This window comes from Psittacula echo, assembly GCF_963264785.1.
Source record: "Psittacula echo genome assembly, chromosome: 11".
Lineage (NCBI taxonomy): Eukaryota > Metazoa > Chordata > Aves > Psittaciformes > Psittacidae > Psittacula > Psittacula echo.
This window is the reverse complement of record NC_137746.1, coordinates 3,483,870-3,508,878: the sequence shown is the minus strand read 5'-3', so window position 1 is coordinate 3,508,878 and position 25,009 is coordinate 3,483,870. Positions and strand designations below refer to the sequence as shown.

General features: G+C 41.3%; 1 protein-coding gene across 4 annotated transcripts in view; it reads left to right on the top strand.

The window, feature by feature from the left end:
- The first annotated feature begins 3,525 nt into the window (after positions 1–3,525).
- The window catches only part of MACROH2A1 (macroH2A.1 histone), a 42,543-nt gene continuing 21,059 nt past the window's right edge, over positions 3,526–25,009 (top strand). For all 4 annotated transcript variants that reach the window (XM_080627194.1, XM_080627193.1, XM_080627196.1 and 1 more), the window contains exons 1-4: positions 3,526–3,649; positions 11,317–11,517; positions 22,738–22,844; positions 24,339–24,536. In XM_080627194.1, coding sequence (XP_080483320.1) covers positions 11,346–11,517; positions 22,738–22,844; positions 24,339–24,536 — 477 coding nt within the window. In that variant the 5' untranslated portion in view covers positions 3,526–3,649; positions 11,317–11,345. The remainder of the gene's footprint in view (positions 3,650–11,316; positions 11,518–22,737; positions 22,845–24,338; positions 24,537–25,009) is intronic.

Genomic DNA, 25,009 nt, shown 5'->3' with positions numbered 1-25,009 from the left:
AAAGTGGCATTTTGTTTATTATATTTTCAAAGCAATTGATCATGTTTTTGATAAGGATGTAAAATTGATTAAAATGTCCATAGTTGATACTTGTCTAGAAGAAAGCAACTACTAAAATGACATAAATGTATTTGCAAAAGTTGGTTGGCACAAATTTTCTTTTTGGAAAAAAAGAGGTAGCTGCCTACAAAAAATTGGAACAAAAGAAGTAAATTGCTAACTTATCGCTGTCTACCAGCTCAGGAAACGAATCTCAGACCTCCACTCTTCTGCCCTGGAAGTATTAATCTCATCACAACATGTTAGTACCAACTGGCATTTCTCCTACAGAACAACAAGCCTGGCAATTAGTATAGAGTAAACAGTGCCTTGAGAACATTGAGGCAGGTACAAATTATTGCTTTCCATGTTTAGAAGAGGGGGAATATCTTCCTAATTGTCATGACTTGGATGTCAAAGGACAGAGTGACTATTTGAAAATGGAACTAATCCTGTTCAAAGTGCAGTAGATAAAGGTTGAGTGTGAAGCAGCAGCTCACTTTGTCAAAATCAGCTGTCAGCTTTTGAAGTGTGCTGGAAGCCAAACTGCAGATCTCCGTTTGTCTAGATGATGAAGGTAAAAAGGGATCATTAAGATCAGTGTCTCTGACCCTGAACAAAACAGATATCAAAACACACCATGGTTCCACCATCAGCTTGTGGTCAAACTCACCGGCGCTCCTGATCTTTATGGGCTAATTTGGAATAACTGGGAAGCTGCATATCTTTATGGTGGCTTGACACCAGAAAGAAGGGAAAGAAAAGACCTGTCCCATGCACATTTAAGTACTATAGTGCATAATGTCTCAATACAGTTAACAACCATGGTGGATTACAGCAGTCTGCTGGAAGGCCAGTGTCAGCCCTCTGGAAATCACAGTTAATACTCCTCTGGGACAGATATTTAGTCTGTGGGTTGCATTAAGAGCATGATGAGCACTGGCTGGATTTGGGACAAGGTCACTGTGTCCATCTGACAGAGAATGCGAGAATGTCAATAGCATTATGCACATTACAGGTACATGTATGTGAAGAACCTAGTTAACTGAAGCATGGATTAGTCAGACAGTCTGCAAAAAGAGAGGACACTAAGCAGCTGCAGGAGGTTCAGGCAGCCCCTTCAGAGAAGCAGGTCTTGCCTGAGGAATCTGTACTTTCTTTTGACCATGCGAAAGTGGAAGGAAAACAGCAGGGACCTGCTGGCTGAGCACACTACATCCTCCAGAGATACTTCAGGTTGCTGAAGTAACCTAGGAGAGGCATTCTCAATATCCAATAAACCCACAGTGACAAACACCAGTGAGAAATGAGGAGATGCATTCAGAATTAAGATAGCTATCCCAAAGTGAAAACACTTACCTAAGTTTAAGAGGATTACCATCAGCCACAACTCTTCCCACACTGCTTTGCCCCCTCCCAAGTAATAATTCCTTCTCCACCACCTACGCTGCATAAACAAGTTAGGTGTTTATATTCTCAATCACTCAGAACTATCATCTGCAAATAGTCCTTTGAGATTGCTAAAATTGATTATAGAGCCAGGGTGTCAAAATGAAGTAAGAATACAAGGATGTAAGAATAGGAACCATTTATATTAATCATAAAGACAAAGGAGCTCTGGAAAGGTGCTTTTTATCATTCTATATATAAATAAATACATCACTAAGCTGGCAAAGGCAATAAAATGTAAGCCAAGGTTTGGTTTAGCGAGGTAGTTTATGGAGTGTAGTTTCACAGACTTTTGTAGCATTGCTCCCTTCTAGACATTCGTGACACACTGTGTGCTTTCAAACTAGGTGCTCTTTGCAGACCCAGTAGATGTTCAGTATGATAAATGTGTGCTCTGGTAGGAGGTGAGCCAGTCACTGTTGACATCAAAATGACCAACAGCAGTCTGCATGCTGGCATCCTATCCCATGGACAAATTGTCCAGGCCCTCTGCAAACTCAGGCAGCTCTCACTCCAGAAAGTCTCACAAAGTGTGTTTTGAAAGCTTTCTTCTAAAGTACAAAATCCAGAAACTCCCTTTAAGAAACAGATGCAATGATGATAGTAGAAAAGCACAGAAACCGACCTATCCTGGTTTCCCAGGTGACTCCTACCTGCCCTTGAAGGTTAGCTCCCTTCACCATGGTGCCTTGTATCATTACACAACATTGGGGGTTCTTTAAATTCCACATGGCCCTTTGCAGCTCATCATGTCAGCAGAGGTATTTGGGGTTTGTTGGGGCTTTTTGTTTTAAATAAAACTTGTGGGGGTGACAGCAAAATGGAGTGGGAAGAGCCAAGCACTGACGAACCGGCTCTGTTTGGTGCTCTGCACAGCATGTGGGAAGGGCTACTGTGTGGGTAGCAGTACCAGCAAGGAAAAAGGAGCAGAGCTTCGCTGTGCTGTGAACACGGAGGAGGAGGAGGTGGGAGGGAGCTGGTGTGTGTGGATGGGAACACCGGGAAAGCAGTGTGTCCTCAGCTGTGTAAGACAAGCCATGGCAGATGGTTCTGTACTCGCACCCTTGGCTTAAGGGCAATCAGGGACTATAGGGTACTTCCCTTAGCAGGGAGGCTTTGTTAGGCAAAACTGTGTGTGTGAATAGCATTCAGGTTACAATTAGCACTGGAGAGCACAGTCAGGCCAAGGCTGTGCTGCACAGAAAGGTAATCAAAGATGGCTTGGGCAACAGAGTTTATCTGTGTTAAAAACCAGACCAAGCCTGGTCATTTCTATGGATGAGAACACTGTAATTATGATGCTTGAGCTTGGCTTGTGGAATTGCACATTGCTTTTATAGGCTCCACACACGCAGCCTTGTGTGTACCATGTCTTCTCACCCTTTACTTCACACACCCTTTCTGAAGAGATGCTTCTCAGACCAGCCCCAGGAGAGGACAGTGAGGGTCATCCGGCCGGGTGAGCAGCAGCAACCCAGCGCTCCCAGCGCCAGGACATCCACATCACCCATGTGGAAACTCCTCAGAAAGCTTCATCTGGGGCCTTTGTAAAATGGCAGCAAATCACTTTTGTACAGGGCAGAGCAGCCCGAGCGCGTACGCCTCTCACCAGCAGCTAACCATACACTCATTCTCTTTCCCCTACTAAGAAACTCCATTTCGGCAGGGATGCAGCATTAACCCCCGCTTTGTCCTCCCCGCGGAAGGTTTAGGAGCGAACACACAATGGCCAGGAGCCGCTGATGGAGCCCGTCACGCAGGGACGAGGCTTCTCCACAGCCGAGCCGGGCTCCCACACAGCAACCAGCCGCCGCAGAGGCTGGAAAGCCTTATTCTCCAGCGTGTGGCGAGCCGAGGATCCACTGTGACAAAGCGGACGACGCCGCACCGCTGCCGGTACCGAGCCGAGCACCCCCCCCTCATAGAGCGGGTCCGTGAGGGGAGGAGCCCCGCGCGGAGGAGGGCGCGCGTGGGGCGGCCGTTGGCCGCGAGGGGGGAGTGGGATATGACGCGCGGCCGCGCAAGGCATTGTGGGAGCTGGCCGCCAGCCCGTCGAGCCGTTCCCGTTGGCCCCGCAGGCGGAGCGGAGGCAGCGGTGGAGGCAGCGGGAGCGGGGCCGCCGCCGGCCCACGGGAGACATCTTGCTGCCGGAGGCCGTGCTGTAAGTCACTGCCGTGGGAGCGAGCGGCCGCGTTATCCTTGGCTGTGTGGGGAAGGAGGAGGTGGAGGTGCCGGGGTGGGCTGTGAGGGAGGTGGGGTCCTGCTCCCCCCCCCCAGTCCTTCCCTGAGGAAAACCGGGGCCCGCACCGTGCGCTCTGTCGGTTCTGCCGCTTCTCCTTGCGCCTCGGGCGAAGCCGGGAGAATCCGCCCCGCTCCCCGCGAAATGGTGGCAGCGGGGTTTTGCCGGTGTGGAGTCCGCCGCGGGGCCGTGGCGAAGGGGATGGAAGAAGCGCAGCGGGCTCCGGGCAGGGCTGGGGGTGCTGAGCCGCGGCCCCTCGCCTCTCGCCGCCTTTGCACGGACGCGTTTTGAGTCTTTCCCACCGCGGCCCGTCGGGCAGGAGACCGTGATGTAGAGAGACCGCGAGTGAGAAGCAGCAGGACGTGTTTACAGTGTGTTTCACTTTGGGATGAAGACGCTGTGGCGTGAAAGTTACCTGCCAGATGTGGATGACTTCGTGAAAAAAACAGCCAAATGCCGCTTATTGAAACCATAAGCAAAGGCTTCAAAGATTGATAGAAATAAATATTCAGCTAGAAACAGGGTCTCTTATTCTTTTAAGACTGTCACTTCTTGTATAGCCCGCAATATGTCTGCCTGCAGGATCTGAGCAACCTATACGGACTGTCTGGGTGTGGGTGTTCCTCATAGGGGACTGCAAGTACTGCAGGGCGCAGGTGGATGCAGGTTCCTAAGGCTCTGCACAAGGCATAATGCAGGAGCGCCTGGATTTAGACCAAAGACTGATGTGTTTCTGCGTGTAAAAGACACTAAGGGGAACAAATTGTTCCTGTAACTTATATCTTCCTATTATCCTTTTGTTTCCTCTGTAATCTTTAAAAGTAAGTTGCAGAAGGGGCATGAAGGCTGCTGGAACCAGCTCGTATGTGAGTAGGGTGGTGTAAAGCTGAGGTTGCTTCATTACTGTTGATGGAAGGAGACTGGTTGTTGAAATATAGTTGGATGAGGCTGGTTATTTATCTCTTGACCATACAAACAACCATTTTTTCCCCAGGATTGTGTGTGGCTGTCACTTAGCAACAGGTCTGTAGGGAACTTAGCAGATCCTCTGCCTCCCCCATTCTGAAGAGTAGAAGAAATAAATAAGCTCAGGAGCAAGTGAGCAATTAGTAAAACCAGGACCTGGGTTCTTAGGTACAGCCCAGAGTTACAAGATTTAAGTGGGAACAAAACAGTTACAGTTGCTTTGAAAACTGTTTCTTACTGCACTTGGTTCTGAGAGACTTTGTATCTACTGGCCCATAAAAAGCCACCCAGTGTGTTTGAGGTTTTGGTGTCGTTTTTTAAGTGGTCTGAAAAAACGGAATTACAAGTTGTTTACTTAGTAATGCTGTATTATTTTGCCATGTTATGTATCATAACCTTTCGCACTGAAATCATCTAGATTTTCTGACTTCCTGAAGAGTAACTTTGTTTTGCTGTGTGTAAAGCATACCCTTCTGATTGCCAGTAAAGCCAAATGTTGACAGCATAGATGAAGCCATAACTGGTAAGATTTAGTCGCAATCTGGAAGAATGGTCCAAATCTTGTGCCTTCAAAGAAGTTCACAAGTATTTTTGTACAACTGTCAACTAGGATCAAGGCCTGTTATCTCTTTTACATAAAAGGTAGTCCTGCCCCAGTAAGATTATAAAGTAGGGATAAAGGAGCAGAAATCTGGAACTGATGCCCCAAGAGATAAAAAGAGCCTTCAGAGAGAGCCTCTTTTGGGAGAGGGAATATCGACCCAGTGGGCAGCACAGTAAGCATTAGGTTTTGTCAATTCAGTACTTCCTAGTGGTAAAATCAGAAGAGAAACATGCAGTGTTTGTGGAACACTTGCTTGCTTCTTAGTGAAAGATGCTATAAACACATCAAGGAGCTACAGTTCCTTACCCAGACCCTTTCTGAAGAGAGGATGGTAGGATTCAGCTCATGGTCCTTGCTCCAGAAGGAATGAAGTTAGAATCACGCCATTCGTGGTCGCCTCAGCAGACTGAATTTTTGCATTCCTTCGCTCAGCAGTGTAGCATCTAAGTTAAGTTTCGTTCTACATCTGGATTTTTCCTTGGGAAACATCCACATGAATTCTTTATTGCATTTTGTTTGCTTCCAAAAATGTGAAGGGGCAAAGAAGTTTTCAAAATGTTCTTTAAAACACTTTTTCTGAACATCAAATTCATAAATGGTCCAGTGATTTGAGGTCCTGCATCAAATTTTATGCTTCCTACCTAGCACACAAAATGCTGTAGTGTACAAACGGGCTGGATTTCATGCAGTGCTCCCAGCAGTGGTCAGTGAAGACAATTGTATTTACATTTTCCTGACTATTGATGGCAAGATGCCAAGCTAGAATGCTTGTGTTACTCCCAGTATGTTAGTGGAGGTTTGCACCTTGAGGGGTTATTTGTTTGGGGGCTTCAGACCCATTGTGGAAGACAGGGACTTTTGCCAGTTTAATATGATTGTGCAGCGCTATTTTGTTCTGCACACAGATTTTGGGAAAATGTTGTTCTTTTTCCCATCATTTATATTATCACTATGAGAATTTTAGTCTGTAACAGAAAATACAAGTATGCCTATTGGGCATTCCTATATGAGGAATGTTCTCTCAGTTTTCCAAGTGAAAATAAATCTATGTAAAGTGCTACCTTTTCAGATGAGAAATTAACGTAGTGCTGGAAGGGCTGTTTCACAGCCAGTTTTGCTCCTCTGTCTGTTTCAAACCACAAAGGGTTACTGCTTTGATAAAACATTTAAGCTAGAGTTCGAGATCACATCAGATCAAACGATAAGGGAGTGATTAGCTCTTCATTTATTGCCATCGTATCTAGAAACCACAGTCACAGACTGAGATGCTGTTGTGCTAGGCAGATGTTATTGCAGACCATTTAATACCAATTCCATAAGCAGTGCATTTTGTAAATATGCCAGACTAGCTTCTGATTAGCCAAGAGCAGAGCAAGTTAGTTGTCAAAGCAAATTCAAATGCACCTTTTCCAAAAGAGTTCAGTGAGCAGCTCTTATTATAGAACATAAATAAAGCAAAGAGAGAATGGCAGCATTTACATTGTTAGTCTTTTGAAACAGTGTAAAGAAAATAGCATTGCAGTCAATCTCTTGTGATACAGAAATGAACTTTCCATCTCAGTTTTTGTCCTGGAAAGAAGAGGAAAATAATCATTATATCTTAGTATTTTTTGTACTATAGTAATGTTCTCCTGGATTTCACTACACGTACTGATGTGATGATGTAGATATAAATTGAATCATCTGTTTGCTGAGTGCAGGTAATACACCAGTGTAAGCCCATGAGGCCAGGAGCAGCATTCATAGTAATTCGTTAAGTCATTAAGAACCACTACCTGAAAGCCATTAATAGCAGGGGGTTTATTACTGCTCTTTGATGAAGGTGTCAAATTGACTGAGCTAATGAAGTACTGGTATTTGGAAATCAGGTATCACTTTACCAGGATGTACAGACTGTACTTTGACAGGGTTTTAAACCTTTCAGAAAAACAGATGCCTGTGTGCATTTTAGGAAGATGGTATTTGAAAGTGTGGTTTAGCAGAGTAGCTATCTTCACACAGAAACAGACAGCCAACCAGAGTTCCTACAGCCAATTTCAAACAGAAAGAAAATGTTAATTCTGCTGCTTTCATCACTACACGTTAATGTTACTTTGTTTCTTAGAAAATGCATTTCTGGCTTGCAAAGATGTGGCTGCAGAGCAGCTTTGTAGCTTGAAACTTTGCTGTGAGCCAAATTAATATATCTTCAAATTCTCATTTCTGTGAATCTTGCTGCAGTCTTTAAGGGGTTTTCCAAAGGTTGTGGCTCAGGTGCTCAATTCTGCAACTAGGGCAAGCTGTGTCCAAGCATGATAGAGCCACTGAAGAACATTCAGTTAAATTTGATTAAAAGTCATAAGTTGACTCCTCAGTGATAACCCCTCATTATCACAGTAATAATTTAGTGAACTGACGCATTAAAATAAAATCATTTTATTGTCAAATCTTTGAAGACTTTGCAATGTATTTGGTAAAATTTCTCAGAACTTCCATGGCAAAGGCAGCCATGGGGACAAGAAGGAAAGGACTGGTCTATTGACTGTCACTGACTGTGATTTATTTACTTTTTTTTGTCCTAATTACCCTGCTCAAATCTTGTCTGAACCATGGCACATGTGATAAGGTTCCCTTTGGTTGCCTCCCTCATCTGCTGGCTAGCAGTGACTCAGCACACAGCTCTGGTTCATTAATGTTGGCAGCATTCCAGAGTTTCTGGTGTTACAAAGATAAACCTTTTGAGAACATGTAAGGCACACAGTTTTCTTTGGTTTTTGAACTCTTGCCATGCTCTTTACATTGAACTTTAATACATTTTTTTGGTGACTGTTGCAAGTGAAATCTTTTCCCTTTCCCTTCTCCTCTGCTATGGAGAGCCAGGAGTAGAGAAGAGACTCTGGAAGATTGTTGGGCCATCCCTCAGCTCAAAGGTAGAACAGAAAGGTTCTCCAAAGTAATGATCCTGAATCCATAATTAAGCCCGAAAAGGGTCTTCCATGGAAGGCCCTCTTTTTCTTCCCCCTCTGAAGTACATGGTTGGCAAAATTGAAAGTGGTACTTGAAACACAATTGGAATTTGCCTCCCTCCATCCCCAACATCTAGGAATACAATGATTGACTGCATGTAGGAGTGGGATCCATGAGACAGGAAGCTCTGAAGCTCATCTTTATCACATTTTACAAATAAACTTCCAGCAAGAAAGCTCGTTAATGTACAGTGTAAGAGGATCAGGTTAATTGTCAAGATAGGTCCAGGGTTATCCTGAATATTAATGAAAGGAATGTGACCAGGAGTATTAAATAGAGAGGGAAATAAACCTCTAGAATTTGCAGAAGTGATAAATAAGCCTATTATGAAAGAAGAAAATATGCCATTTTATACATGGGTAGGTGTTAGCTGCAGATGACAGAAGACTTGAAGGTACTTGAGTAGAAATAGTATGTTAAAGGGAAGAACCTCTGAATATTAGGTGAAAGAGGCTGGAAATCGACAGCAAAGTGTTTTGCTCAAGGGTGATATAAAGGAGGTCAGTTTATTGTGACTGATGATGACAGTATGTTAACAACAAACTTAGCATTGCTCTGGATAGGTGATATGTATCTGGAGACAGTGATATACAGTACCCATTTGTCTCAGTGTGTGAAGGAACCACTTCCTTCTCTATGAATAGTCGTTTTCTTGGACCTAAAAATGAAGGGGCAGTGCTCTTTCATCTCTTCCTGTTTCCAGCTACAGCACAGCTGTCTGTGTGTGTCTCCCATTTGGATTTTTAGATTGAGTGAGCTGTACTTCCTTCAGCTCCCTCAAAGCCTCTTTGGCAGTAATTTGGTGTTGCTACATCATCCTTTGATCCAAATATTACAGCAGCTGGTGGCTAGATGATGCTCTCCTAAAGGAGGAAAAAAACCCCACAACATTAGGAAGTAGTAATTTACATATACTCTTCCAGCTATTCTGACTATCCCATAAACTCATAAGCCAAATGGTTCATAGAAGCTTCCTGCTTAAGGCTTGCAGGTTTTATCTAGAAAAATTGGGAGTTTCATCATTCATGTATCCGTTCCAAAGCAAAGGAATTATGGGGGAAACTAGAAGCACAGGTATTTCTAATGCCTGCTTTCCCTCGTGTTTGATTCAGTGAACAACTCAACATTTGTGAGGTTAAACATGCCTGATATTGATGGAAATGAACTGTGAAAATAATTTCTGGCAGAAAGTCCATAGCCAACTCAAAACCACACCCAGCTTCATGCTAACAAAGAACTAGAGGAGAGCATGCAATTAAATGGAAGGGGGTTTGAAGCCAGTTGTGCATTCCAGTTAGTTTCTCAAGGCAAGAAAATGGGCTTTTGTCCTCTTCATCATAGAATAATAGTTATTACAGAGCTGAGCTCACAGCGAAGGAGAAGGAGCCCTTTTGATGGCTTCCCCCTTCCACAGTTTCCTGCCTGTTTTCTGACATATTTCATAAATGTAGCATGACTTTCATCTGAGCTACTAAGATGGGATTGTTTTCCTTACCTCTAACAAGCAGTAAACCCATTGCATTTATTTTACTTACTGTGCTATGCAAGTACAGACTCTTTCATAAGTGGAGCATGGAAGCAGAAAGCAAAAGTATATTGGTACATTTCTTTAGTTATCCTGAATGGTCTTCATTGACAGTTATGTAGTCTGAATGTCAGTGACTCACTGAGATGTAAAAGACTGGAGGACATGTCAGCACAGAACAGAAGTTGCAAAACTGAGAAGTGGGGTTGGTGAACCTGTTCTGCCTAATTCTGAGCTTGCCCCATTGTGGATTCAGATGTATGGCAAATACAGTTAGGTTCATAAGGAGAGAAAGCAGAATAAAAGAGGAAAAACAGAAAGGGAAAGCAGGCTTACAGGGGCTTCATTGTGGAGTGTACAAACACACCTGCAAATTTGCATTTGTATTAGGTGGGATTTGTGCAGCAAGGAATGAACAAGGATGCAGAGAGGTATGTGCATCACTGATGCATGCCTCTGGTTTCCTTAGAGTTCAGCCTCAAGGGAGGGAAAGGTGGGGTCTGTCTCCTTTCCTCTGAGTTACTTTCAAAACCTAGCACATTGCCTAAACCTTTAGAGATACTTTGAGAGCTTGTAAGCCCTCCACCTCTTTGGATTTTTCAGCTTCTATTTACAGGCTGAGCAGAAATGAAGGAGAGAAAAAGAATATGCTTGACAGCTGTATCAGCAGTAGGACATCTCCACTGAGATGAACTGAGATACAGTTGTCAGATCTGCTGGGTGCTTAGACCACCGTTATGTTGAGGAAAGGTGGCAGATGGAAGTTCATCAGCTTCCTAGAGGGCATGTTGAAGCCGTATGGTCATTAATGTGGAGGTAGTTGGCTCAAATCTAAAAGGATTCATTTCAGGTCTTTCTAAAAATAGAACATTTAGTGTATAGGAAGTGTGTTTTGCTATGCATAGGCTTTGTTCTGTGAATTCATACATGCTTGAAAAAAATGTAGGTTTTTTTGAGGAAGGTGAATCCATTTTATGAAAGCCTTAGTGGGTACAATTTTTCCTAGTTAGGAACATAGTTATTCATGAGCTTAACAGTCCTACCACAGCTGTTCAAATGCCCAGTCAGGAGTTTTATCCAGAGAGCAAAGGATTGTGTTCTTGCAGAAAGCATCCTCCACTTTAATGTGGAAGCTCTACTTTACATTAGGTAGTTACCACGCTGTGTTGCATTAATGGTACTGGCTTCTATCTGTTAGGAATTTTAGAAAAGTAATTCCAAAGCAAATTTATAGGAAATAAATTCTCTGGCCTATATATTTACTCTATAAAATTATGGTGGGATTGCAATGGCAAATAACTTTTCACAGAATATTTGCTTTAGGTTCTTGTATATACTCTAAAAAGGCAACTTTCTGTATGGTTTAAGCACCCTAATGCGTTGCCTACCCCAAATACTGATCTTTCTAGAAATTCAGTATATGGCATTATAGCATCAGTCCTTATTGATAACCTTTTGTTTCTTTTTTGTTTCCTTTCTAATATGTAGAGTGCTGTTCTAGAGCCAACACAGACAAAATGTCCAGCAGGGGTGGAAAGAAGAAGTCAACCAAGACTTCCCGTTCCGCAAAGGCTGGGGTCATATTCCCTGTTGGAAGAATGCTACGTTACATTAAGAAAGGCCATCCCAAGTACAGAATTGGTGTTGGTGCTCCAGTGTATATGGCTGCTGTACTGGAATATCTGACTGGTAGGTTTTGCTGAACAATGTGAAAGTAATAATACAAACTGAATTTTGCACAGGAAAAATGAGAGAGAGCCTCTGATTTATAGGTGACTAAGAAGTTGTAGCTGAAGTGCATGCTTGGTGATCACACATCTAAGCCAAAATCAATATATCCCCTACCCTTGCCTCAGCTTGGATGGCTTTTGTGCATTCCAGCACTGCATCTGCTTTGACGTGTAAACACTCTTCTTCCACATAGGCAGGCAGAGGCATTCATTAATAACAGTAAATAAGGGCTGGGCTTGCAGTGTTGCAGAGCTTCCTGCTTCAACTTTGTGCCTGGTGGCTTTGCTTGGGTTACAATTGTGTGTTAAGCATATACATTCCTTTTGCATAGAGAGCTTCTCGGCTTCTCGGTGTTTACACAGGACTGAGGTTGTTTACAGTGTTGTTTAAACATTTCTGTTGAATTTACAGATTATTGTTGAGACTACATATGCTGCTTGCAGTTTGTTTGGTTGAGTCTGTGTATAAATGCACACTGTTGTTCTGTCCTGCATCAACACAGCTTATTTGCTTTCATGTGTAGTCCTTTTTATGTTCCTGTCATCACATGAGAATGAGAACACCTTAAATCATTATCTTCTCCTCACAGTACCTTCTTGGAGGAGAATGGAACTGCTATTTTCCCTCCATTTAGAAAGGAGTTTCAGAGGAAGAAAATGCTTTGCCAAAGACATACACAACTAGACATGAAAGTAAAGATCTTTACATAACAGTTCTTCTCTCAAACGAAACTTAAAATGTTGCATTTACCCCACAAACAATGATACAAAAGTAGTCTTTTAATGGAAAATTAACCCCAACTGCAGTAGCATCAACATATGGGCTTTTTGCAATATTGGCTTGCTTAAGATAAAATAAATTTAAAAAAATAGGTAAGAATAAATCACCAGTTCAGTCACATTCACATGGCCAGGTTGACTTCTAAGTGTATACCTGTAGGCTGGAGATCTAGCAAAAAGCACAAGTGGTAGATGGATTACTGTTTGGGTAGAGATGCTGTTAGCATGATGAAGGAAAAGCTTGAATTGGATCTAATTTCTCATAGCAGTGTTTCTTTTTCCAGTGCATCTGCTTATGGCAGTGTTTTGGTTGCAGCAGGTTCAAGTGTTTCAAGGGAGAGTAGTCTATGAGCTGTTATGGAGCCTCTGAGGAAGCAATACAGTTCATTCCTTCTTTGACTTAAGCACATAGTAGCAAGATGTGGTTTAACATTGCTGGGAGCATTTAAAACTGAAGTGACCTGACTGTTAAGACAATTTTAGTTACATCTTATAATGGATATTGACATTGAAGAACAGAAGTAGTCTATTTTATTTTTTTTGCTGTAAAGTTTCCTCTTCCCTTAAAGATGAAGATTGGTAATGTTACAGAAAACAGCTTCTCTATTATTCTCTAAGGTGTTCATATTACATTATTGAGTTTTCTTGGCCATCAGATACCTTTCTTGTTTCCTTCACTTGTCCATGTTCATAGTTTTCTTTATTTGGGCCTTTTTTTCCAAAGAATGCTTTTAAACTTCCTAGATGGACTTAAAAAAATTAACATTTCCTTCAGCTTGGTTCCTGCTTACAGCAATAACAACTCAAATAAAATGCTTCTTAGGGTGAAGGGTGCTTTGAATGCTGCCCTTTTAAAGAAGTAGAACAATACAGGTGAGCTTCAGGCTCTGCTAATGAGCAGCACATGGTATTGCTTAACTCTTTGATTTAAAGTGTTTACTAAGTTACTGGTGGCTTGGCCAGCCAAGAACAGGACGGGAAATAAAGGTGTTTCTTTAACTGCTGGGCTTCTTGGGAAACTGTCTGAGGAGGTTAACAACAACAAAGCCAAAACCACTTGCATACATAGCTTTCTTAAGGAAAAGAGAAAAGGAAAGGGGGAAAGAGAGCTAAGGGGAAAAGTACCTTTTTTGTTTGTTTTTGTTTTCTTCCTTTAAGTATGTTTAAGCTGGTTTTGTTGGTTGTTTTTTTTTTTTTCCTCCTCTGAAGGCAAGGTAGGTATTCTTAGTATCTTGTATCTCAGGGTTTTCTTTCATTCTTGTACATAAATACATCTCAAAAGCACAGATACTCTTTTCTCTCCTGATTTAGCAATAGCTCTATGGTTTATGACTCTTTCAGTCTCATGGTTTTAGTTTTTTTTCACCTTTCTGTAAGTTTTTCACACTCTATGTAGTGTAATTTTTTCACCTTTAATGCTCAGTATGTTTTCTGAACTTCGGGTCATTTATTTTTTCCAGTATAATTCAGAAACCCTCCCTTGAAATGGGATGCTTGGAGCTTTTTGGTTTGTGTTCTTTTTTACATCTTGTTAGTTATTACTTCACAAACCCAGAGAAATCCTGACTTCTCTCCAGGAGAGCTTTTAAAGGTGATCATGCCAGCGCATGATCTGAGACTAAATCAAAGCATTTCAACCATTTCAAAGTAAAAGCAGGAACGTGACATAATAGGAAGGAGACCATGTGAAGTGGCATGCTAATAAATTGGCTACATCAAAAACCCAATCCTGTGCATTCAGGAAGGAGAGAAGAAACATAAAATATCAAAAACAGTTGTAGGAAAGAAGAACTTCAGAAAAGACCATGAGGGGAAATGGCAGGGATGTGACCTAATAGAAAGGAACCTACTAAGGTTTGAAAACAGTCTCGTGCGTGCAGAATATGGCACTGATTTTAATCCTTTAGAAGATGAAGTGTTAAATTTTGCTGCCTTTGCTAAAGCAAACTTAACTCTGTAAATCTGAAATTAGCCCATAATGTGCTCAGATCTGAGGTTTTGGTTTGGTTCAGTTTGAGATTTGAACTTCTATAATGCTTCCAGCTGTTCAGATTTGGAGTTCTGTTTGGGATCCATCTGTAGTTGTGACTTTATCCACTTGGTACTTTGAAGGTAACTTACTGTTACCATGTATATACAGCTACTCATTAGAAGTAAAAATACATAGTCTCTAATTCCCTGTAGTGCATGGGCCCATTTGTAATTTAAGCTCTTCTTCAGTCTATGCCCAAATATGCTTTTTCAAACTATGTTTGTGCTGTTCTCTTATATTAGCCTGTTCATACATGGTACAGCTCCACTAGCAGGAGCACACACTGTTTTAGCACTCAGGAATTAGTCTGGTTGCTTCATTTGCTGTGAACTAAACACTGTGTGTCTTTGCTGTGCTGAATTTCACTCACTTAGCTTCTGACAGCTTCATCTACAGGGGCTGGCTGGGATGCATCTTCCCTGTGTTGTCTGTTATAGTAACTTCAAAAGTAATCATAATAAAACTACTATGTTATTAGATGTAAAATTTGTCTTCTGGCCTTCAGCTAATAAAGTGGTTTTCCTTATCTTCCATTTAAGTATACTTGACATAAAGAGGTTGCACAGCGAGTATTCTCCTCCTATTACTTATTCACTAAAGGTTCTTCTTCCTTACAAGTAATATTACAGTGTGATTTTCTCATCATTATACTCAGTGTATGCAGTTTGGTTTCTTAAGCATACCACCTGTGTATTCTTCCCTGCTTTTCATCTAAGGAAATAAACTGTAATGTCGACTGTAAACAGGATGCAAATGTCTATTCATGGGTGAATGTGCAGAAGGTACCTTTGAATTTTACCAATTCTGAAGCAAGTGCATGTACTTCCTTTCTTTAGTCTGGGAGAATACTGTGGATGCTATAATGCATGGTTCTTATTTCTTTGCAGTAGCACTTCAGGCAGTGCTGCCTGTCTTGCAGGGATTAATCAGCATATTTGATTAATTTCTGCTTCTGCTGCTGAACTAATTTGAAGCATTATCACCTGCTTTAAGATAGTTTGGTGTTAGTAATTCTTTTTGTCTTTTGTTGTTGTGGCACTTGTTTACAATGGTTCATCGCTTATTTATCTTCCCTAATGTGTACTGCAGAAAACTGCAATCCACTCCTTATTTGCCCTGCAAAATAGTGCATCAGTACCAGTTTATATCAAGAGAAAAATACTAGGTCAGTCCAGAGGATGGCCTCAGACTTCATTTGGATGAAGTCGTGTAGCTTGTATTTGTCAGAACTGGTGCAGCCATACATGTAATCAGGTATGTTTCTTTCAGGTGTGTAGTTTGCACAAGTTAGAATCTAGTCCAAACTTTCTTGCTAACTGAAGCCCTTAAAAGGGGCCTTTGCCCTTAAAAAAATAGAAATCTCTAGAGCATATTTAAAGGCAGCAAGAACCAGGCCTGCAACTGATTTCTGCTCTTGCTGGCCCCCATCGTCTTCTCTCCACTGTAAATAACTTTCAATTGCCAAAATGTCATAGCAGATGAGGAGAGGGAGAAGTTTATAAAACAGCAGGAGAACAGGAATACAGAAGAAATGAGACTTTGATTTATATTTGTCCTGTACACAGTGAAGGAAGGTGGGAGAAAATATTAAATGTCTGTTTTCTCCATTAGATTTTTCTCTCTCAACTGGATTTTTATTGCCCATTGTGTACTATTGATCCTGTATTTTGTTCAAGTGTAAAACAAGCACCTTTTGAATGCCACGGGTAGAATTGCATCTGAGGCATTCTGGTGCTTACCTGAGTGTTTGTTTCCAGGCTTTGTGATGACACCAGAATCCCCTAATGGAGGTTCATGTGCTGGAGTTCAGTTCGATGCATTTTCATCTTGATTAATTTTCGATGTGGAAAACTTTAAGCCAACTGCTGATAGGCTGCAAAATGAAAGGCCTTCCTCAATGCAGGAAGTTTCAGATGCTCACTTTCCGATGTGCAAACTGATCAACTTGAACTGCTTTTCACCTCTTGTGGTCTGCTTGCTGCTGAAAACTTTTCCAGGGTCACAGAGGAAAACAATGTTTTGCCCTGTTTGTCAAAGCAAATGTATTGCTGAACTTCTGCTTGGAAGCAGAGGGGAGCTCAGAGGTCCACAGCAAAAAAGCATTAGGTTAAAAGCAGGTTCAAGTTCCAGGCACTCTGAAACTACCATAAATAATGATCCTTAGGGAGTAATGAAATTTAAGAAGATAATTAATTGACAGTATCTTGTTGATACTGTTGAAACATGCATTCACCACCAAGATAACGTTTCTTCTATTTAAACAGAAGCACTAGTCCCTGTTACGGTGTTGTGCTACAAACTGTGTCCCAAAAGAGGTTTAAAATAAATTGGGGACTTGTAGGACTTATGCCTTATTTGAGCAAGCACGAAACTACCTCTTCAGATCCTGTGTGGCTTTAACATGTGTCAGTACTGGACCTAAAATACAGCAGGGCTGTTGATGGCAATAGCCTCACAAGCAGAGACCTTTGGAGAATGTCAGCGTAGCAAAGCTCCTTTGTAATATTCCTCTTCTAGATAAGACTTGTGTCATGAGAAGTGAGATTGTCATAATTTAACATTGCTGTACTTGTAAGAAGTGCCTCTTTAGATACAAAGCTTTGCACTGTTAGCAGTTGAATGACCAACATTCTGAACTTACAAATGCATGAATTGATCATCTTCAAATGGATATAAATGAAGTTTTCTCTCACTAATATGCCCTGCCTTGGCTCCAGCCCTGTGAACACGTATGTGCCTGTTCTGTCTTGTAGTTCCGTAAACTTCAATTGATATCCGACTTAAAAAAGCAAAGTCAGTACAGAACTGCTTACTTGATTAGGGTCCTAGTGTATTTGCCGAGCTGCACAGATCAGGGTTGACAAAAACCCATAAAAGCCAAAGCATTTTCTCATAATAAAAGCCCCATCATTGTATACTGATATGTCAGTATAGACACTTAGTTCAGAGGGATAAATATGTATCAGAATTTGCATTAATAGTAAACCAGGAAATTAAAAGAATTAGGAAGCTAAATTATGTTGGATCTCTTACCAAAAAATATAAAACATGGATGGTATTGAAGTGGAGAAAAGAGCTGAAGTGTGAGACACATCAGAAGGCTCTAAGTGGAAGTGGCTTTTGTGGCCTGAACTTGAGTTTTATGTAAACAGCAGTCTGTCATCTGCCTCACAGAAATGCAAAGCTTACAATAACTTGGCACAGTTACAGGTTCTCTTCTACAGTGCCTAGTTTTGATAGAGCTCAGACGCTAAAGACTTGGTTCGGGGTTTTTATTGTATCCAAGGAGAATGATTGTCCAGTTGAGAGTTAAGGTTTCATTGAGGCTTGTTCAAAGCAATAAAAGTTCTTGAATTGATTTTCACTGCATCAGATTTCCATGACTTTGAACCAAGGCTGAGAACTGTTTTATTGGAATGCGTAAGAGGGAAAGTGTTGTTAAATGATTCTACTTTCACTCTCACAACTGCAGATTCCAGGGGGATTGGGTGGAATACACAGAGAGAAGAATGCAGGAAACTCTGAACAGTCGTGGTTGATTGGGGTTGATTGGGTTAAAACCTTCCGGAATCATGGAAAATGATTCTGAAGTCAATAAAATCCTGATGGAAGGATGATTAATTTAAAGTACAATAAACAGACTCCTTGTCATGTAGTTGGCTTTGTAGCAAATATGTATTTTCTCAGTGGAATTGTATCAACAGCCATTTTTCTTTCATTTCTGGACATTGTTTTCAATTTGGTGCTGAGGAGAGGGAGGCTTCACAAGCTTTTAGAAACCCCTGACTTGTGCCTGTTGGAACTTGCGTGTTCAGGAATTGGCTTTGTGTCAGCACATCACCTGTTAGTTGTTAAGAGTTTAGTTTCAAAGCTATGATTTCATCTCCCTGAAGAGAAGATGGACAGAGGGATTCAATGCAACAGCAGGGTTTTAGCTGGAGATGTAAACCAAAAACAGAAAAGAAAGCATTTTGGGTCTGAACTCAGACCAGATTCAGTTGAGTATTTACATTTATAAAGTGTTACAGCCTGGAATGCATGATAAGCTAAAGGCCTTGTCATTGAGGCTTTAAAGGAGTTTTCTTCAGTAATGACCAGTAGTATTTTGTTTCAAAATGAGGATAAATGAACTAGAGTGAGGGAAGAATGCATTTGCCTTTGTTTCCATCCAGGTCTGTGGTTGCTACTGTGTCTGCTTTGTTTTGGTCTAATAGTAATTTGTTTCATTTTAACCTTGTTTGGAGTTCTTGTTCCAAACTGCACCGAGTGTTGTGAAATACACGCAAGGGTATTCAAGGCAGAGTCATACCACTGCAAAACAGGGAAGTGCAAATAACGAGATTGGGAGCTTGGGAGGATGTCCAAGACATGACCAGAGTCTCCGCAAGTAAAGAATGAGGAACTTGCCCTCAAAACTTGCTTCAGGATGAGATTTCTGTGGAGGCTTTTGGTTGTGTTTGAGTAGGAAATGCCTTGAGAATAGCTTTTCCTGTGGTCTTATCTCAGGCTGAACTACAAAGTTTCACAACCTGTTTTAAAATCTTTAACTGAACTTTAAAAACCTCAGCACAAGAAAAGTGGTTCGGGTTCAAGTGCTGAGACCAGGCTTAGAACAGCCTTCACTACCCATAGCCATCTGCCTACCTCTGTATATTACAAAGGATTTTTTCGAGTGATATGAGAAGTGCCTTTCAGTTAAATTTTAAGAGAAAATTTCTTAACTTTTAAGACTTTCTCTTCCCACTTTAATCTTCCACTTAACGATGACTGAAAAGAAAAAGGTTAATCATAGCTATGTCTTTTAAATCACATTGATGTGTTCATCTTAGAGTTAGATTTCGAAAGCTACACAAGAGCTGTCCATACATGAATATATCCCATGCTGACATGGCATTCCTGATCAATTTTTTCCTTTCCTAATCATGTACTTCTCCCAGCTTTTTCACTGGATGGTTTCATGCCTGCAGTTAAAGCTGTACATGTTCTGCTTTTTTAGTTCAAATCTTTGAAAAGCACAGGAAAAGTCACTTGTGGAAATATAAAGAGTATCTTTTCATATTAACCCAAGATTTCAGGATGTAGTACTTGAAAATTATATCTTCAAAAACTAAAAATATTGAATAACTTGTATATTTTCCTCATTTAAAACAAAATAGGGATTTTGGTGTTCTGTAAAGTGTGTCTCAGAGTTGCCTTTTGCCTGAGTGGTGGTGCTGTAATTATTCTCTAGGGGGGAAATGCCTTGAGTCAATATATGAAAGGAATGGAATAGACATTATGCAACTTCCATCCTTTTTGTGAGGCCTCATTTTTGTAAACTGTTCTTGTTTTGGTCTTCTGGCTGGATAAGTACAAGCTGAGTCTGGCTGGGTAAATGCAAGCTGAGTGAATCCTGATGTCATGGAAGCTCTTAAAACTTGCTTTTGACTCAACTCTTACAAGCAAAGCTTTTTCTCTTGATCCTGTTCAGTTGCAGGAGTTGATACTTTCTTTTGTGTTTGTTATTTCGCCACTGTTGGAAAGATTACCATTAATGAAATAGAACTTCACAATGACTCAACCTTTGCACCTGGTAGAATGGCACTTCCAAAGATAGGTCTGACCTAAGAATTGAGATCCAATCTCAATTTTAAATACCTTTTCCCACCTACTACTCTTTCCAGCTCCACACCTAAATCCAGAGTAGTTATTCTGGCAGTTTGAATCAGCTCCCTTACAGAGAGAGAGAGATTTGAATCTAATTTAAAAGTGGTTCAAAACATGGATGAGAAACCATTTAAATCTTCAGAATTCAAGGAGCGTAAGAATAAAGCTGGCTGCAAGCAAAGTACAGGCAAGTAGTCCAGACCCCGTCCAGACCCAGAAAGTCTCCGTTTCTAGCATCTGTAAGTGCTCGAATCTGTTGGGGTTGGATGGGGTTTGTCTCTGTCAGTGCCAAATCAAAAATTGTTACCTATGTTGGCTTCAGCTCAAACACCTCCCCATCCTTTGCTTTTAAAGAGGGGAGAGCCCCCCTTTGACCAGCCTTGTGTGCACAGCTGAGTTCTGTTGGATCCCTCTATGTGCGCAAGCAGCATTTGATTATTATTGGAGAGCTAAGGAGAAGGCCAGAAGAAAAATTCCACCCTCCATGCCCTCCTCCTCCTCTCTCCCTCTCCCCAAGCTCCACTTTTGTGGTCCTCAACAGCAGTGCAGAGGGTTCTGTTCCTGAAAGGGAAGTGGGGTACCTCAACTTCCCTAAAGGACCATTAGAAAACTGTAATTTCAAAATGAGTTTCCTGTCCAAGGAAGAGGGCTTAGCACTTACAAGAACAGTTCTCCACTGTACAAGGCAGACATTTCAGTTTTATGAGGAACAAATAAAACATTCCTCTGTGCTTTACAGGCATAACACTTTCTTAGACTCTTTAGTTACAAAATGACCTGTCTGCATAGTTATGCTGATCAGTCGCAGAGAATAACACGGCCCAACTGTTTTAGCAGTGCCTGATGCAGTAAAGGAGTGGAGGTAGGGGAAGCAGAGGCAAACCAAAAAGTAGTCTGCTGCTTGCAACAAATCCATCCCATGCTTTTTAGCCATTAATAACATCTGAGATACAAACAGAACAACTCCTGATGTAGAGAGGTGGAGATACAGAGTCCTCCTGAGGTCAGTGAGGATGCACAGGATTTACCCAGGTTTTCCGTTGGAAGGTGAATCAGGTCTTGTGTCACAAGTGGCTGTATGCGGTGCTGAATGCAAACTAAACCACGCATGTGCAAGCTGTGGCTTCTGAGAATATGTGAAAAGGATTATGCCAGCTTAATTCAGTTCTTTAGAGGTGTGGAAAGCATGGTCAGGTTGACCTTACCCTGCTAATCCCGCTTTGAAAAGAAATTAGAGCAATAGTCAGCATGAAATGTTGAGTTTGGGAGGGCTTGGACTTAATATTCTGTCTCGTCCTGTAATAAAGTTAATTGTGCTCTTTGAAGAACATAAAAGTAGTGAAAGCCTACCAAAATCCTTGATCAAGTTTAAGTGTAGAACATCCAGAAGCAGCTGTCATAGCTAGCTTATTATGGGACTTAGGATGAAAAGTAACTGGAGAATTATGTTAAGCTTGGGCTAATGAGAAGCCATAGTCTGTGCTATGTAGTATTACTTAAGATTTACTATGTGTTATAGTAAAGGTATGTGGTCATGTGGGCTTTGATTTTAGTCTTCTTCATTTCCAGATTTATGTCTTAATTCAGTTCTATTTGCCTCTACAGCAAGCTTATGGGAGTGCTTTCATGGTATAGTCAGTTGTTAAATGTGAAATCAATATCATAGCCCATTCTAATGTGAAATTTTATTATATTAGCGTGTAATAGATGTAAAAAAGAAGGTCTGGGGGTTTTTTTTCCCCCTTTTTCTTCAAACGCCACCAGTTTGCAGGAGGAAATGCATGAAAAGCAATAGTGAAGCACAGTCTGTAAAGAAGGAGATGAAAGGTTAGGTATAATGGAGACAGCAGTAGCACATAATTGCAGTCAGATAAACATGTTATGTCACTTCTTGAATTGTTCCCCCTGACTTTCTTGTAATTAATAGCATTCTTTGCCTAAGGCTTGTTGAGTAGACAGATAAGTTAGGAGGTAATGCTGCAGCCTTTTGCTTCACAGATCCTTGCAAGGGAACAAGTTAATCTTTCCTAATTCTAATAAAAGCCATCATATGCCCAGCTGTTAAATGTGTTTTGTCAGGACTGGAGATTTCTTCTAAAGGATAATTTACTAGCAGCAAACAAACATGATTCATCAATTACATCTTCTGGACAGAAAGTTCTTCTCCAAGGAAAAAACAAAATCATTGTAGTGTAGAAGCAGAGTTTATATTTTTAGTGCCCTAACTTGGATGTGTGCTGGTATATTTCCATAATGTTAAAATGAGAAACTGGGAGCAGCACCTTTTCCAGTGATAAAGTAGAAGCAGTGCAAGCCAGAACTCATGTTGATGACAGGTTCGAGGTGAAAAAAACTATAGCATTTGTTCTTCTAAAGCTCTGTCACCTGACAGGAGAGGGATCCTGGGGATGAACACACAGTAACCTTGGGAAGAACATTGTAAAGTGAAGAATTTAGGGGAGCTGCTTTAAAAGGACAAAAAAGTAAATACAGTTTAGACCACAGGACTTGAAATGTGTATTGCATTCACCCTTCAGGGAGCAAACCTACAAAAAGAAAACTACAGTTTTAGAAGTAGGTACCTACTGATGGTTTTCTACAGCAGGCAGGAATAACATGATGTAAATAAAATCTGTTTGCATGGATGCTAATAAATAACACATTGATTTCTCTTGATGATCACAGTGTGATTGAAAGGGGCTTGGTTTTTTTTTTTCCCAGCGGAAATTCTGGAATTGGCTGGAAATGCAGCAAGGGACAACAAGAAGGGTCGAGTCACTCCTAGACACATCCTGTTGGCTGTAGCAAATGATGAAGAATTAAATCAGGTAAGAAAAAACTCCACTGTGTGAGGCCCAGGATTTCCTTTAGGGCTTTTTAAATTGTCTTTCCATATAGCTGACTTGTAACTCAAGATCTCTGCTTATTGAGTAACCCACCAGGAATCAGCTCCTTCCCTTACTAGCACACTGCCTGTGTAACTAACAGCAGCACTCAGCTTAATTATGCATTTCAGGACTCTTAAAATGTGCAGAATGCAATGGGGATGTGATATGACATTTGCTTGCACTATTACAACCACTTATGGTAGTGTTTGACATAGTCATAAACTCTACAAAGACACAGAGAAAATCTTGTAGATGAGGTTTTCTGGTTTTTTTTTTTTGTTTCCCCATTACACAGCTTGGAACTCAGTGGGACCTATCTTGTTCCCATTGAAGTCCATCACTGTGACCACAGAATTAAGAGCTCTGGAACTCTTGCATGTCTGTGTCCTTTGTAGATTTCAAGATGCTTTTAACTTGGCTGCAGAAAACTTGGACTTTATTGTTATTACACTGGTGTGGTGAAAGCCAGAGGCACTGGCAAAGATGAAAGCACCTTTGTGTGAGGTGCCTTAAAAACACATCTGAAAAGATACTTTTTCCAAACCTTTATATCATGATGGGGAGAATAATATCCCCAAACCACCCTCCTTCTGCCTTTGTCTGATAATACTTTCCATTCATCATTCCTTTGTAAGCTTGGAGCCTCACTGAGTTGTGGTTGGAGAGCAGTAAACACAGATCAGAAGGTGAGAGTACCTGAGGGACTTTGGCACTGTTTGTATCTTCCTGGATTGTGAATTAGTCCCCGTTAGATGTATAAAAAAATGGGTTAAAGTGGTTTTAAATACAGAACATGATCTATTTCAGCTCTGCTTTTAAAGGCTTGAATGAACTATACACTTTTGATTCTCTTTTCTTCAACTACATGAAGATTTTTTTGAAGAAAGATTTCCAGGTATAGAGATTTGTATGAATGTTACCCTATAGCTGAGGCTTCTTTTTCTAAGGAAAAAAAAATAGTCTGTTTTAAAAATGCACTTTTAAGAACATTCATCAGTTGGGACACACATTGGGTTCTCCACAGTGTGGTACCCGTTGCAGTCCTGTTTGATGGACTTTGGGATCCCATTTCTCTCTCACAAGCTGCCCTTACGTCTGTGCCTGGGGCTGTCCTGTTTTCTCATAGCTGGGTAACAGTTTTCATTTCATGGCTTCACAGAAACAGACCTTGTGTGAGCCCAAGAGGCACTGATAGTTACAAGCATGTGTGCTAGAAGAACACATAATCCCTTTATAGCTAAAATCTGATATGTGATCAGGTTCATTTTGTACATTTCGTGTTCCTTCTTTAAGGACAATGTGTTGAGAAACATGCAAGAACCAGTTAAATCTCAAGGCAATGTACAATGTTTGCAGTAAATGCCATTTGCTATTGATTGGTGAGTAAATGCTGGAATTTGTCCCCTACAACTTGTTCTTATATTTTCTCATTAGCTATTGAAAGGGGTCACCATAGCCAGTGGTGGAGTGTTACCCAATATTCACCCAGAGCTGCTGGCAAAGAAGCGGGGATCAAAAGGAAAACTGGAAGCCATCATCACACCACCTCCAGCAAAGAAGGCAAAGTCTCCATCACAGAAAAAAACTGTATCAAAGAAAGCAGGCGGCAAGAAGGGGGCAAGGAAATCCAAGGTAGAGTAATCTGTTCATTTTAAACCCAAACAAACTTGCTAGTAGTAGCTGCAGGGAGCAGCATGTATAGGGTAGATGGTCTCTTCCATGTGTTGTTGACAGTAGTGATGACAGTACAGTCTAAGCAAATCCTGAAGGGAGTGCTGCCCTCTCCCTAGAGCGGCTGGAAGCCTGACAACCCTCAGAAGTGGCACAGGTCTGCAGGACAGAGTGCAGACAAGCTGTAAATACACTGTATGAAGCAGTCTTTAGGTGGACACAGGCTGAAGGCACCAGGAAACAGAAGAAGGGTGTGGGGAGCAAAAAGATCATAGGAAGTGACTTAAAGGGGCAGGTCTGCTGTGACTGTGCAAATGCCTGCATTGGGCTGGGCAGAGTGCACTGGCTTGGACTTTGTTCAGGTATTGCTATAGGCCTGCAAGAAACAAAGAATCTGGGGTTGGGGTGGTTTTTTGAACAGGTAAAGTCAAACT